This window comes from Siphateles boraxobius, unplaced genomic scaffold (genome assembly GCF_051911475.1).
Source record: "Siphateles boraxobius isolate OS27281-9 unplaced genomic scaffold, OSU_SipBor_1 19, whole genome shotgun sequence".
NCBI lineage: Eukaryota > Metazoa > Chordata > Actinopteri > Cypriniformes > Leuciscidae > Siphateles > Siphateles boraxobius.
The window spans coordinates 27,615,588-27,629,520 of NW_027508799.1; the positions used below are offsets into that span (position 1 = coordinate 27,615,588).

A 13,933-nucleotide genomic window follows, 5' to 3' on the forward strand; every position below is an offset into this window, starting at 1 on the left:
GGGAATGACATTGTTTTTTTTTTTTAGAAACAAAGTCGAAATGTAAAATGATCCATTTTGTTCTCTTCATTTTCTAGAGGAGGAACATGCACTTGTTGGTCAGTTTAGCCTGGCTGGTTGGTTGGGGAATGATTCTGCTCACAGCTCGATTTTACTGGATGGGCAACAAGCCGCCAAACTTCTCCAACTCAGACAACCCAGCAGCTGACTCGCCTCACTTCCTGACCAGAGCGCTTACGTTCCTGTACCTGCCAGCTGTCAATGCCTGGCTCCTCCTCTGTCCTGACAAACTTAGCTTTGATTGGTCAATGGATGCCGTTCCTCTGCTCAAAGCCATCGCTGATTGGAGGAACCTTCAGTCTGTTATGTTTTACTCAGGATTTGCTCTCCTGGCATGGTTTGGCCTGAGAAGGCCACTGCTACAGTCCTCAAAAATCAGTGAAACCAATGGAAAATCCTATATGAGCAATGGAAAGTCTGCAACTAACGGATACAGTCATAATCACAATGACAATCACTACAGGGACTCGAGCTCTCCTAAAAGTAATGGTTATCACAAACCTCTCAAAACCCCTCAAAAATCCCTCCCAGCCACAGAGAACGTGGTGGTCTTTTCCCTCGGGCTGCTGGTTTTGCCCTTCATCCCAGCCACTAACATGTTCTTCTATGTGGGCTTTGTAGTGGCCGAGCGAGTGCTGTACATCCCCAGTATGGGCTTCTGTCTGCTCGTGACTGTCGGGTTTAGGAGCATGTTCATGCGCTGTAGTTTGAGATGCTCCAAAGCGCTCCTGCTGACCTGTGCCACAGGCCTAGTGCTTCTCTACAGCCTGAAGACTGTGAGGAGGAACCAGGACTGGCAGAGTGAAGAGATGCTGTACAGGTCTGGCATTGCTGTCAACCCTGCAAAAGGTGGGTTTAAAGAGTTTGTATTCTGCAATATCTGATATATTATCTACAAAATAAATATTCTAGTGAGATTTCATGTTTCTCTCAGCTTGGGGTAACCTGGGTAATGTCCTGAAGAACCAGGGCAAGATGGCTGAGGCTGAGAGGGCGTATAGAAATGCTCTTTATTACCGGGGCAATATGGCTGATATGCTCTACAACCTGTGAGTACAATAACTTTGAACTTTTTTTTTACCTACACCACACTGTCTTTCTCTCTCTCTCTCTCTCTCTCTCTCTCTCTCTCTCTCTCTCTCTCTCTCTCTCTCTCTCTCTCTCTCTCTCTCTCTCCCTCTCTCTCTTGGTTTTGTCAAGGTCATACAGCACTTTATCTGAGCCAGTTTTCCATGGAAACTGACATAATCCATTGAACATGACTTTTGCAGGGCACCAGACATGAACAGATGTACAAAAATGGAAATGTGCTATAATATTGTTCATTTTTAACTATTTTATTGTACATATAATTTTTATAAAGGTGCTCCCCCCTTTCAAAAAGACTTTGTGAGGGGAAAGTCATACTTAGCATTCAGAAAACTAAAGTGGGAGGTTGAGGAGCAGTGCAAGTATTTGCCGTATCTCTCTCTTAGGGCTTGTGTGTGTGACGGGGATTTCATTAGTCCTGATTTGCAGGCAAGAAGGGAAGTGTGAAACACCTCTAACACTCATTAACCCTGGAGAGGAGAATAAACCTCCATGTTTCATTGCCACGTTCTGGTCCTTGGACAAACTTATATGTTCATATTGCTTCACAGATCATTTCTCAAGCTTAAAACCTGTGTGTGATTTTTTTTTTTTAAATTTTATTTCATCTAGTGGTTTGCTGCTACAGGAGAGTGAGCGCTTCTCTGAGGCTCTGCGTTACTATAAACTGGCCATCGGGAGCAGACCGACTCTGGCCTGTGAGTTCAGCTATTCAGTTTCACTTATTTCATCATTTTGATTTCATTTGAATTGAATTGAATTGAAATGTCTTTAATGTCCCCAAGGGGCAATTTGGTTCACAACAGGTAGCCAATACATACACATTCGCACAAAAACAAAAAAAAACATGAGATAATAAATGGATAAAAACAAAAATATACATGTACCTATAGTGTGTTGAGAAACCCAACAGCTGATGGTACAAATGATCTCAGGTATCTGTTGGACCTGGCACGTTTTCGTTATGTATATACCTCCTTCCTGATAGTAGGAGGCAAAACTCAGAGTGTAGTGGGTGAGTGATGTTAGCCAAAATGGCCATTGCCCGTGTAGCTCTGGCCTCGTACACATGCTCAATGCTGTTGAGATCAGTGCCAATTATTTTCCCACATATGTTTACAGTTTTTCCCAGTGGTTTTTTGTTAATTACACTCAAATTGCCAAACCAGCAAATCATAGCAAAGGTTAAAATTGACTCAAAGGATGAATAAAAAGTTTTCAGAAGTGATCTATCAACATTAAACCCCTTCAACTTTCTTAAAAAACAGTCTCTGATTAGCTTTTTTACATATATAGTGTCTGTATTGGTGTCAATTTATAATCTAAAATGGTGCCCAAATACTTATGTATTTGTATGTAATTACTTACAAATAATTTTGACCATCAGAGTCAGTCTCTTACTTGTGTCCTGATTTTCACAGCTGCATACTTGAACGTGGGCATCATCCTGGTCTCCCAGGGGAATATCGAAGAGGCCAAGCGCACATTCCACACTTGCGCGGATATCCCTGATGAGAATCTGAAGGACCCTCACGCCCACAAGAGCTCCGTCACCAGCTGCTTGTACAACCTGGGCAAGATGCTTCATGAGCAGGGCCAGCATGAGGTACAGCTCGGCTCATTCATTGAGTATTGATTGAAATCTACATGCATAACCCAGTTTAGATGAATCCAATAATGTTCTTGTATGAATTGCTGGATGTTTATACTTTACAGTTCTTTTTGTCACATTGTTACAGGCTGTTTTTGTTTGTCGTATAGGAGGCGCTTTCAATTTATAAAGAGGCTGTTCAAAAGATGCCACGACAGTTCGCACCGCAGAGTTTGTACAACATGATGGGTCAGTGTTTATTCCTCATATTTCATATTTGATGACGTCTGAATCATTAGTTATGTTACCTGTTTATTACCGTGAAGCTGCTTTGAAATTTCTATTGTATAAAACGTTATAAAAATAAAGGTGACTTTGAAATATATTATAAAATATTTAAAATGAACCTTTATTTGTAAAACCATCCCAAATAATTGTCACATCTTGTCACGTCTGTAGATGTGACTGGAATCTGATACATAGATAATATGTCCTTGCATTACTGAATCAGTATCTGGAGATGTGATGAGTTTACATTTATACCTTTGGCAGACGCTTCCAAAGTGACTTTAGAGTTAGAATTTTTTAGGTGTATGCATTTCCTTGGAATCAAACCTATAACCTTAATATAGCAAGTTTAACTTGTAGTCTTTTGAAAGCTCAGTTGCTTACAGTTACGCTTATGGTTTCTGTCCCTTGTATGATACTGTCATTATCAGTCTCATACCATGATGGACTTTTGTTTTGGGTTATCAGGCTGTTTCGAAAATTTTTCTCTATAAATTTCAAACATAGTGCTCCAGAGGTTTAATAATGTCTGTGAATCAGCTCTAAGCATATTTGGAAAGTTTTTCCATAACTCCTCAAACTAATCCAACGACATATGCTTTCTTTGCATTTGATTTGTCGGCATGAAGTCCAGGGAATTCTAGGTAATTTTGGATGTCCTTCTGACTTTGGCCCTCAGGTGAAGCGTATATGAGGCTGAATAATCTTGAGGAGGCGGGACATTGGTACAGAGAGTCACTGAAGGCCAAACCTGACCATGTTCCTGCCCACCTGACCTATGGAAAACTGCTGTCTATCATGGTGAGTCAACTTGACTATTACATTATTACCTTTTTTGTGTTTGTGAGCTTTTCTTCTTTCACAAACACAAAAGTGAGAGTCTGAGCCCTGAAAGTCTGAGCCCACATTGAAAACAAATCAATTGACATGGTGTTTATTTATTTGTTTTTTTATCAATGAATCCATTATTCCATTCATCCCTTCCCTTCCATCCACGATCCATCCCATTCTATCCCTTCCATCCATTCCATCCATCCATCCATCCATGTTGGTGTTATGATTATTATCATTATTGATAATACTACTACCACCACTACTAGTAATAATAATAATATTATATTATACCACTAGTGACAATGCTTCTATTTTACCTAAATAATAATATTAATATATTATTAAATAGAATAGGTTAAATATAAGCTTTTTCACTAGTGGTCTCAGACTTTTGCTGCTATATTTTTGACACACTGTGGTTGCTATTACATTTTCAATATGAATGTAAACACCTGAAGCTAAATAGATTTGTGAAAGCGTAATTAAATATTAAATGCATTTAGTTTAATTTGAATCTACAAATGGGGAGATGAAGTGGTAAGAAGTATCCAAAGATATCTGGTTATCAAAATCATTTGCCACAGATGACCCTTCATGAGACTCTTAGTGCTGAGGAAAGAAATAATTGATTCATCCTTGAGAGGAACACTGACACAAAAACATCTCTCAGACGTCAACTGCAACATCATTTTGTTAATAATGAAACCTGTCTTTTCAGATTTTCACATTTTTATTCCACCCCTTTCACTACCCCATCTCTCCATGCATAAGAAATAACCCTTGCTCCCTGTGATATTTTCCTCTCTGATCACCATGATGTAAATGGAGAAGGGGTGATGAAGAAAGGTCGAGCAGCTGCATCCCCCCCAGGACGTGATATCTCATATCCTCCTCCTAATCTGATTTGGGTTTGTGTCTTGGCACGGCTGGTCAAGAGTACAGACTGTTGCCTCAAACCTGTTTGCTCACTTTAAACAACCCCCCCCCAAACCCACACATGGCCTGTCCACTTAATACATACAGATTAAAACCGGTTATTACCCCTCAAGCACCGTGCTTAATTTAATTACTTTTTCCTTCTTGAAAACAGGTTATTGGTGAACTTTTGACCACCTGTTAAAGAACTGCAGTGTATTCTCAGAACAGCATCAGACAAAATGACTGAAGTTGTCATGATGTACCTCACAAGACCATTTTTGATGGCCAAAACGTAAAAGATTCAGGACATTTACTGCTGTTTCCTTTTCCGTTTAGCTTCGTATTGAGTTTAGCAGTCTGTTTTGAACTTGAAGTTTATAAGGTTTGTTTTACATTGAAAATATGTCTTTAAAAGCTAATTTAACGCTTTAGTCAACAGATTAAATCAAGGTCTGGGGCTTAAACAATAGCTTTTTTTGTATTTACCCTTTTTGGATTCAAATCTGCAGGTATTTAGTGGTTTTTGAAACCCTGACTTCAAGTATTATAGGCCTATACATTTGATAAACGCTCTTGGACATAGTTGAATGCTTTTCAGGAACCGCAGCCAATGAGAGCATGAAATGCTACGGCTTTCCAAGGTATTTCTTTATCCTCTTATCTGAAGTGTTTGCCACAAAACTGTTCAGTGAAGCAAGTCTAATATAACCTTACTGCTTATGACAAGAACGTTTGCAAAGGTAACACCAACATGGAAGCAATCAGCACTGAACTGTAGAAAAAGTGAGACAATTGCACATCAAACATGGAGAAACACTCACACCAGTGTACTTTCCCACACTTTGATAACATCTAACATCATATATAGGGCAAATTTAAAGGATCCGGTTACGACTATGTCCCTTTAATAGTAACGGTGGGCGTAGTTGTAATTATTTCTTAATTTCTCCACAGGGACAGAAGTCTGAAGCAGAGCGTTACTTCCTGAATGCAATAGAGCTGGATCCTACTAGAGGAAACTGCTATATGCATTACGGTAGGATCTGATTCAAATCCTAATGTCTAATGATCTAAAGTTATTGATCAATGCTCAATTTACTTGAAATATTATTTTATAGAGTCTTCCTTAAATATGGCCTTTATTCCTTAAATGTGGTCTTTATTAATAATTAATTTAACTTTTTTAAATATATATTTTTAAATAAAATACATATTTTTTAATATTATTGCTATTATTATTATTATTATTAAATTTAATATAATTATAATATATATAATATAAATGGAAATGACATTTAATTAAAAAAAATATTTAATTCCCACAATAAATCCGAATGTGCTTCATGTTTGACTAAATAAACAGCCCCTTCCTTCTCAACTCTTGCAAAACCATGTCCTTTCTTATCACTGAAATGAATCAGTAAACGTATGTCCTGAAGCAGCAGAGGTTCATTGTGCTTCATGTTGTGCTTCATGTCCTGCTTCCTGCATATGTGATCTTCGACTGCTGTGTTTGAGTTGATTTCCATCTTGTGATCTTCCATCTCTCTCTCTCTCTCTCTCTCTCTCTCTCTCTCTCTCTCTCTCTCTCTCTCTCTCTCTCTCTCTCTCTCTCTCTCTCTCTCTCTCTCTCTCTCTCTCTCTCTCTCTCTCAGGTCAGTTTCTGTGTGAAGAGTCTCGTCTGGGAGAGGCAGCAGTAATGGCTCAGAAAGCTGCAGAGCTGGACAGTTCTGAGTTTGACGTTGTGTTCAGCGCTGCTCATATGCTCAGGTGTGTGTGTGTGTGTGTGTGTGTGTGTGTGTGTGTGTGTGTGTGTGTGTGTGTGTGTGTGTGTGTGTGTGTGTGTGTGTGTGTGTGTGTGTGTGTGTGTGAGTGAAACATTAACATGCTACATCTGCACACTTTTGCTTCAGGCGGATTGCAGGTGGACTCCACCCGTTTCATCGTCTATGATGAAACAAGGGTCAATTTTGGGAGAATGACTAGCTGACTTTACATTATTCTACTTCTTCCACAGCTGCTTGCCAAATAAATACATGGACATAATGATTTTACTTACAGCTTAGCTAATTCATTATTTTTAACTTGTGTTGATGTGAGAAGAGGCAGCAGAGTATTATTAGAGAAATTAAAGTCGCACTAGTATGTAGAAAGCTATTTGCCTGGGCCAACACTCATTATGCAGCAATATTAATAATTTATTACGTATGCCTAATAATTTTCATAATAACTTACAGGTTCTAGTATTGTGTGTGTCTGTCCACAGACAGGCCAGTCTGAATGAGGCAGCTGAACGGTATTATGGGAAGGCAGCTGATTTAAGACCTGATGTAAGTACCTTCTCCGGACGTTTTGTTAGATTAGATGTTTAAGATATTTTTGTAAGTAGTTACCTTGCTTGAAGTCTTCCATTTATATTTGCTGCATTTGCTCTTTTAGAATGTCCAGGTTTTTTTTTCTTACCTCATTCTAGAACCACATTCTATAATCCATCCATGATTCTCTCTTTTTGTGTCTGCTTTTCTGGTCCTCCCAGCATCCAGCAGCTCTGATGAATCTCGGGGCCATCCTCCATCTTAATGGGAAGCTGAAGGAAGCTGAGAGCAACTACCTCCGTGCGCTGCAGCTCAAACCAGACGACCTCATCACTCAGTCCAACCTCCACAAACTCTGGAATGTCATGCAGAAACAGGGTCTACGAGCCACTGGAACTTGATCTGTTGCTGTAACCTCTGCAGATATTGCATCTGTGGATGTCTGATCTAGTTTGAGATGGATTTCTCTGAATATTCAGCCCTTTCTGTGGACAGATGTTGGTTAAAAGTCAAACTGGTCTAAAGGTTGGGAATGAAGATGGAGCCTCTGTGAAGTTCTGTACTGAACAGTAAATAGTGTAAGAGAACAGTAAAGTGCACTTGAAAGTGTGTAATAGCCTCTGAATTCTTCTTCTCACACACGCAGGAGAGCTGGTGTTTGCAACAAACTGGATTGTATTCTTCTGAGAACAGTGACCAGGATGAACTGTCTTGCGTATACAGAAGGCTAAACATGTCACCGGTAACTCTTACCAACTGAAGTGTCATATATTGTCATTCATTATGCAGATATTTAAAATGTCTCTTGTTAATTTATTGTTGATAAATCAGCGATTTGTCACTTGTAAGGGTTGTTAATAGAACTTAAAATCTCTCAACACCCAGCGCTGAATCTATTATGAAGCACTATGTTGTCGCTGACTGCCATAGAGCTTAATTTGTTTAATCAGACTTTTTACCACAACATTTTACCACAATAAAATATCAGTTTGACCAAATAATCATTCAGAATTTTTATGATAAGAAAGAACTGAACATTTTCTGTTGCAGTAAGCGTTCAACATTGAGACGCTCTCCTGACAAGACGTTTATCAGCTCATTTCATGAATGTTTTGCTGACCTCAAACTACTGGAAGAGTAACACATTAGAGCAAGGATGCCAAATCTGTTCCTGGAGGTCTACCTTCCTGAAAAGTTCAGTTCCGACCTTGAGCAAACACAACTGAACCAGCGAATTAAGATCTTCAGGAACACTTGATAATTACAGACCGGTGTGTTCAGGGCCGGCCCTGGCCAATTTGCTGCCCTAGGCAAGATTTTACCTGGTGCCCCATGCATCACAGCCCATTTCGCCGTGTCATTGTGTTCATGATTATTTATCATAGCAACGGATTTATATTAACGGATAAATGTTAATTTCACATAAAACGTTGCTACTTTTAATAAACATGTAGCCTATATAAATATCATTAATAATTTTGGCAAATAAATGTAAAAAATGCCATATATCCCCCTCTAAACTGCACAACTGTAGAGTAAAACATGAATTAATAAAAGTGATAGTGAATGCGTCTAAAAAACTGACGTGATTGTTACAAATCACACTGTCTGGGGCCTCTGGAGAACTCAGAACAATTGTTAGCTTAAAGGTGCATTGCGCAACAATTCATGTTAAAAATACACGTTTTCTAACCCATACATGCATAAACAATTGCCTGATGGACTGAATGAGCCCTTCTCTGATCACTGCAATTGCCTCTATAATCCTGTACAGTAAAATAAATAAGAGGGATTCGGGTTCGAATTTGAGACTGGGCGTGACGTCATGCGCGTTCACGCTCACCAGGCTATGTCTCGCAGGTTTGTGTTTTCGCCGGCGCCGCCATTCTCCGCATCAGCGAAGACAACTCGTGCGTCAAAGGTAGAAGATGGATTCAAAGAGACCGGCTTGTAGTCCATTCCAAACCCCAACGCAAACTCCACGTAAAGTAAAGAAAAGAAAATTGTCGTCTAGTGCCACCAAAAGTTCCAAATTGTTGAATGCCTTCCCGAGGTAGACTCTCGTCTTACTCCGACGCCTGTTTTTAAAATAGTATTAGTAAAAAGAAAAATCTAAAAAAAAAATCACTCGTTCACTCATTTTTGCGCCCCTATTGAGTGGCGCCCCTAGCATTTGCCTATGCCACGGGCCAGCCCTGGGTGTGTTCAATCAGGGTTTGATGGGTGGGTTGATCTTCAGGAACAGGATTGGGCTCCCCTTGAATTAGGTCTTCCTGTATTTAGAATAACAAGTGTTCTTCTGCCATCTTGTGGTCGAGTAACGCTTTGCCACTATCAATGCACATGCCTGTTGCCCAAAGGCTGCTAAATTCTCTGTAGTTTCTATAGTCAATGAAACCTTTTTATTTACAACTGATATCTGGGTTTATGAACATTAAAACAATGAACATTAAAATTGATAAAAACTATATAATAATATGTTAGAATGGGTAACAGGGTTGCAAATTTAGCTTTAATTTGGGACAAAGATGTTGTTTTGTTGTTATTAATATATAATTATATCCTGTAAATTTAAAATATACATTTATAAAATATGTTCAACATAAATATATTTTTTTGCATATAATGATGTTTGAATTGAGCAGTTATCATTGTCTGTATCAGCAGGTGTTTGGTTCTTATGCTGTATATAACATGCTTCCTCTCTCTGAAATCTTCAAAGTCTCCCAAATGATGTGTGACTATTTTTTGCCTCTGGCAGGTGTGTGTGTGTGTGCATCCTCACTGAAGTGTCTCGATATGGAGGAGGAGTTCTCTTCGGCGCTGACACGCTTTTGATATATATGGTAGAAATCAGAAATGCCGCCTCTGATTTGTCACTGAAGTTGTTTGATTATTTCCTCTGTTGTGTCTAATAAGGTAATGATGAACCTGATTGGAAAGTTGTAGGGCTCTCCTCTTTTTTCAGTGTGTTTGAGAACAGAAAAGAAACTTGTGCTGTGTTCTCTGAGCTGATGAAATGGTGTGCGTCCAGCAGAAGACGATGATGTGGAGTCTGATGTTTCTAATCAAACTCATCACCGCTAGTAGGTTTATACTTTCAGTTAAGGATGAAATTGTCTCAATTCAAACATTTAAATGCAATAAGATATTGCATCTGACTTGCATCTAACTGGCACATATTATGTATATTTTGTGCTTTATTGTTCATTTAATTCCTTCTTTCTCTCTCCTAGTCTGTCATTTTTCTGTTGCACAAAAGAAAAGTGTGAATGTAAGATTGGCTGATGGTCACAGTCCCTGTGCTGGTAGAGTGGAGGTTCTTCATAGAGGTCAGTGGGGAACAGTGTGTGGTGTTGACTGGGATATGGCTGATGCTGCAGTGGTGTGTAGAGAGCTGGACTGTGGAGAACCTGTAGATGCTCTGGGTGATGCTCATTTTGGACCAGGATCAGGACCCATCTGGATGAGTATTGTCAAGTGTACTGGATCAGAGTCAACACTGAAGGACTGTGGGTCATCAGGATGGGGTAAAAACACATGTGATCATACTAATGCTGGAGTCATCTGTTCAGGTAAACTGCTACATTCTGCACCATAATATAACATCACTGAAAATAGTCCTGCTTTTCACCAACATCATAAAATGTAAAAAAATTTAATTTTATACACCGCTTTCAAAAGTTTAGGGTAAGTAAGAATGTTTTTTTTCAAAAGTAGCTGCCCAGAAAAAAGGTACTTTTTTTTCTTCTTTTTTACTGTTTAATATAACTGTTTTCTATTTTAACATATTTTAAAATTACATTTTTAGCAGACATTACCTCTGTCTTCAGTGTCATATGATCCTCCTGAAATCTTAGATTTGGTGCTCATGAAGAATTTCAGCACAGTTGAACAGGTTGTGCTGCTTAATGAATTGCGGATGTGTTTTTTGAGTTTAAAGCATTTATTTGTAACAGAAATATTTAACATTCTAAATGACTTTACAGCCATTTTAAACAAACGAATGCATCTTGATCAATTTTTGTTTCAAACTAAATCTTACTGACCTCAAATCACAACTGTTTAAACACTCACTCTGTTGTTTCTCTGTATCTTACTTGCTAATAAATAAATACGAATGTATGACATGCAAATGTATGACATTGTATGACGTTTCTTTAACATTTTTTTCTCAAACTTTTTAAAATATGATATAGGAATCTATAAAATATTTGTATGCAACCGTACAAGTTTTTTTTTTTTTTTTTATAATTTAAATGATCTGGATTCCTTTAGGAGTCAGGCTGGTTGGAGGTTCTCGCTGCTCGGGGAGGTTAGAGATACTTGATGATCAGTCGTGGGTTTCAGTGTGTGACGCTGCCTTTGACCAGCAGGAGGCAGAGGTTGTGTGTAGAGAGCTGGACTGTGGGGCTCCTGTACAGGTGCTGGGAGAAGATGCTTTTGGAAAAGGAGACGCTCCGATGTGGACACAAGAGATTCAGTGCAGAGGAAATGAGTCTCAGATTCACTCCTGTCCAACATCACCATCACACCAGCACAACTGTTCTCATGACAATGATGTTAAACTGGTCTGTGCAGGTCAGAGTGGATTTCTTTTACTTTTATAAAATCTGTCAAATCTTTTGACACTTTGTGTGAAAGATTTTTTTCTCTCTCTCTCTCTCTCTCTCTCTCTCTCTCTCTCTCTCTCTCTCTCTCTCTCTCTCTCTCTCTGTTTGATTCTTTTAACTCTCTTTTTCTGACTGTTCATTATTATCTCTCCATCTGTTAATTTCTTTATTTAATATACAGTCAGTGTGAATGTGCGGTTGGTTGGTGGTCACAGTCGCTGTGCTGGTAGAGTGGAGGTTCTTCATAGAGGTCAGTGGGGAACAGTGTGTGGAGATGACTGGGATATGGCTGATGCTGCAGTGGTGTGTAGAGAGCTGGACTGTGGAGAACCTGTAGATGCTCTGGGTGATGCTCATTTTGGACCAGGATCAGGACCAAACTGGATGAGTTATGTCTCGTGTGCTGGATCAGAGTCAACACTGAAGAACTGTGGGTCATCAGGATGGGGTAAAAGCAAATGTGCTCATACTGAAGATGCTGGAGTCATCTGCTCAGGTAAACTGCTTTGTACAGCACCTCACCTTAATATAACATCACTAAAAGTGTTCTCATTTCACCAAAATGTAGAGTATTTTCTATTCTATAGTTGAGGAAACTACTTTTTTTTTCTTGTGGCCACGGGTTTAATGTGTAAAACAACCCTGAGTGATCATGGTAACTACAGGTGAAATACGATAATTTTGATGATTATGGCTTACAGCTTATGAAAACCCCAAATTCAAAATCTCAGAAAATTAGAATATGACATGTAAAATTCAATAAAAAAAAAATAAAGGATTTTAAATACAGAAATGTCGGCCCTCTGAAAAGTATAATCATGCATATGTATATAGTTATATATATACTAAATATATTAGTTTCACCTTTATAATTTGAATTACTGTAATACATGAACGGTTGCATGATATTCTAATTTTTCCAGTTTCACCTGTATCAGCTCTGCAGCGGATATTAATATCCAAACTATAGTGAAAACACTCTTTATTACCAATTTAACTATCAGCAGTTTAAGACATTACATTTGTAAGCACATAACACAAGAACACTTCTCTTTAAATACGATAAAACGCTTATAAAACGCATAAATGAGACTTTTTGTGTTAGATATTAGTTTTATGTGTTAGAAATATCAATAGGAAAGAATGAGATTTAGGAGTGAAATGATGAAATCCCAAGTTTCCATGTGCACTTGACCTGACCTAAACAAACCATCAATCATTAATTTTAACCCTTCTATCATTTCTTATGCAGGGTTATTACATTTTATATCAACGGAAAGAAAAGGAAATTAAGTAATGAAGAAAATTGAGACGAGAGTAGTTGAATGGCTCGAATGAGACTGTTAACCCATGTTCCTCTGATCTTGATCTGAGTCTGTCGTCTGATCCTTTGTTTGTGTCCTAAGATTTTAACCTGAGGAGCCTGTCCAGCCTCTCAGATGAGTTCTGACCAATTAGAAACTGTCTTTAGTTCTGATGTGGCTGTTTCTTCTCCTTTCACTATGAATTACAGAGAGTAAAGTTTAGACATGATTCCTATTATAATAAAACAATACATTTTACATAGATTTCATTCACGTCATCTTCTGAATTAGGAACTGACGATCATACTGGTAGGAAACAAGAAACACTTTGTCAACCATTCAATACTTATAACAATTGCATGAGTTAAGTGTGATCTAGGCATAACCTATCACATATATAGGTTGTAGACATGAGGTTGTAGGATCTTGCAGTTGAACTATGTTTGAGTGATTTATCAGGATGGGGTAAAAGCAACTGTGATCATACTGAAGATGCTGGAGTCATTTGCTCAGGTAAACTGCTTTGTACAGTACCTCACCTTAATATTACATTACTAAAAGTGTCCCCTTTTCAACAAAATGTAGAGTATTTTAATTTTATTGTTGAGGAAACCATTTTTTTTTCTTGTGGCCACAAGTTTAATGTATAAAACAACCCTGAGTGATGATGGCAAACAAGGATAATTAACATGGTAACTAGATCAGCAGTTTAAGACATTAAATCCGTAAGCACATAACACAAGAAGTTCACGTGAGTTGCAGAGTTTTAAGACTGAAATTATGAAATCCCAAGTTTCTATGTGCACTTTGACAGACCTGACCTGAACGAACCATCAATCATTAATTTAACCTTCTTTCGTTTCTACTTTTAACTTTTGATACTTAAGTACTTTTAAAAACAAGTACTTCTGTATTTAAGTA

The 13,933-nt window shown here is 38.3% G+C and overlaps 2 protein-coding genes across 5 annotated transcripts in view; both read left to right on the forward strand.

The window, feature by feature from the left end:
- tmtc2a (transmembrane O-mannosyltransferase targeting cadherins 2a) overlaps positions 1-8,093 on the forward strand; it is a 30,907-nt gene extending 22,814 nt beyond the window's left edge. For 2 of the 4 annotated variants that reach the window (XM_077234682.1, XM_077234683.1), the window contains 10 exons: positions 78-909; positions 995-1,109; positions 1,762-1,847; positions 2,571-2,755; positions 2,911-2,989; positions 3,708-3,829; positions 5,735-5,816; positions 6,436-6,550; positions 7,047-7,110; positions 7,317-8,093. In XM_077234682.1, coding sequence (XP_077090797.1) covers positions 78-909; positions 995-1,109; positions 1,762-1,847; positions 2,571-2,755; positions 2,911-2,989; positions 3,708-3,829; positions 5,735-5,816; positions 6,436-6,550; positions 7,047-7,110; positions 7,317-7,496 — 1,860 coding nt within the window. In that variant the 3' untranslated portion in view covers positions 7,497-8,093. Of the gene's footprint in view, positions 1-77; positions 910-994; positions 1,110-1,761; positions 1,848-2,570; positions 2,756-2,910; positions 2,990-3,707; positions 3,830-5,734; positions 5,817-6,435; positions 6,551-7,017; positions 7,111-7,316 lie in introns of all 4 variants that reach the window. The other 2 variants (XR_013205331.1, XR_013205332.1) reach the window with 2 other exon arrangements.
- Positions 1-13,933, forward strand: part of LOC143742040 (scavenger receptor cysteine-rich type 1 protein M130-like) — a 75,164-nt gene that overhangs the window by 43,881 nt on the left and 17,350 nt on the right. The window contains exons 3-6 of the mRNA XM_077234667.1: positions 10,136-10,181; positions 10,332-10,670; positions 11,374-11,676; positions 11,890-12,204. Of these exons, the coding sequence (XP_077090782.1) occupies positions 10,136-10,181; positions 10,332-10,670; positions 11,374-11,676; positions 11,890-12,204 (1,003 nt within the window). The remainder of the gene's footprint in view (positions 1-10,135; positions 10,182-10,331; positions 10,671-11,373; positions 11,677-11,889; positions 12,205-13,933) is intronic.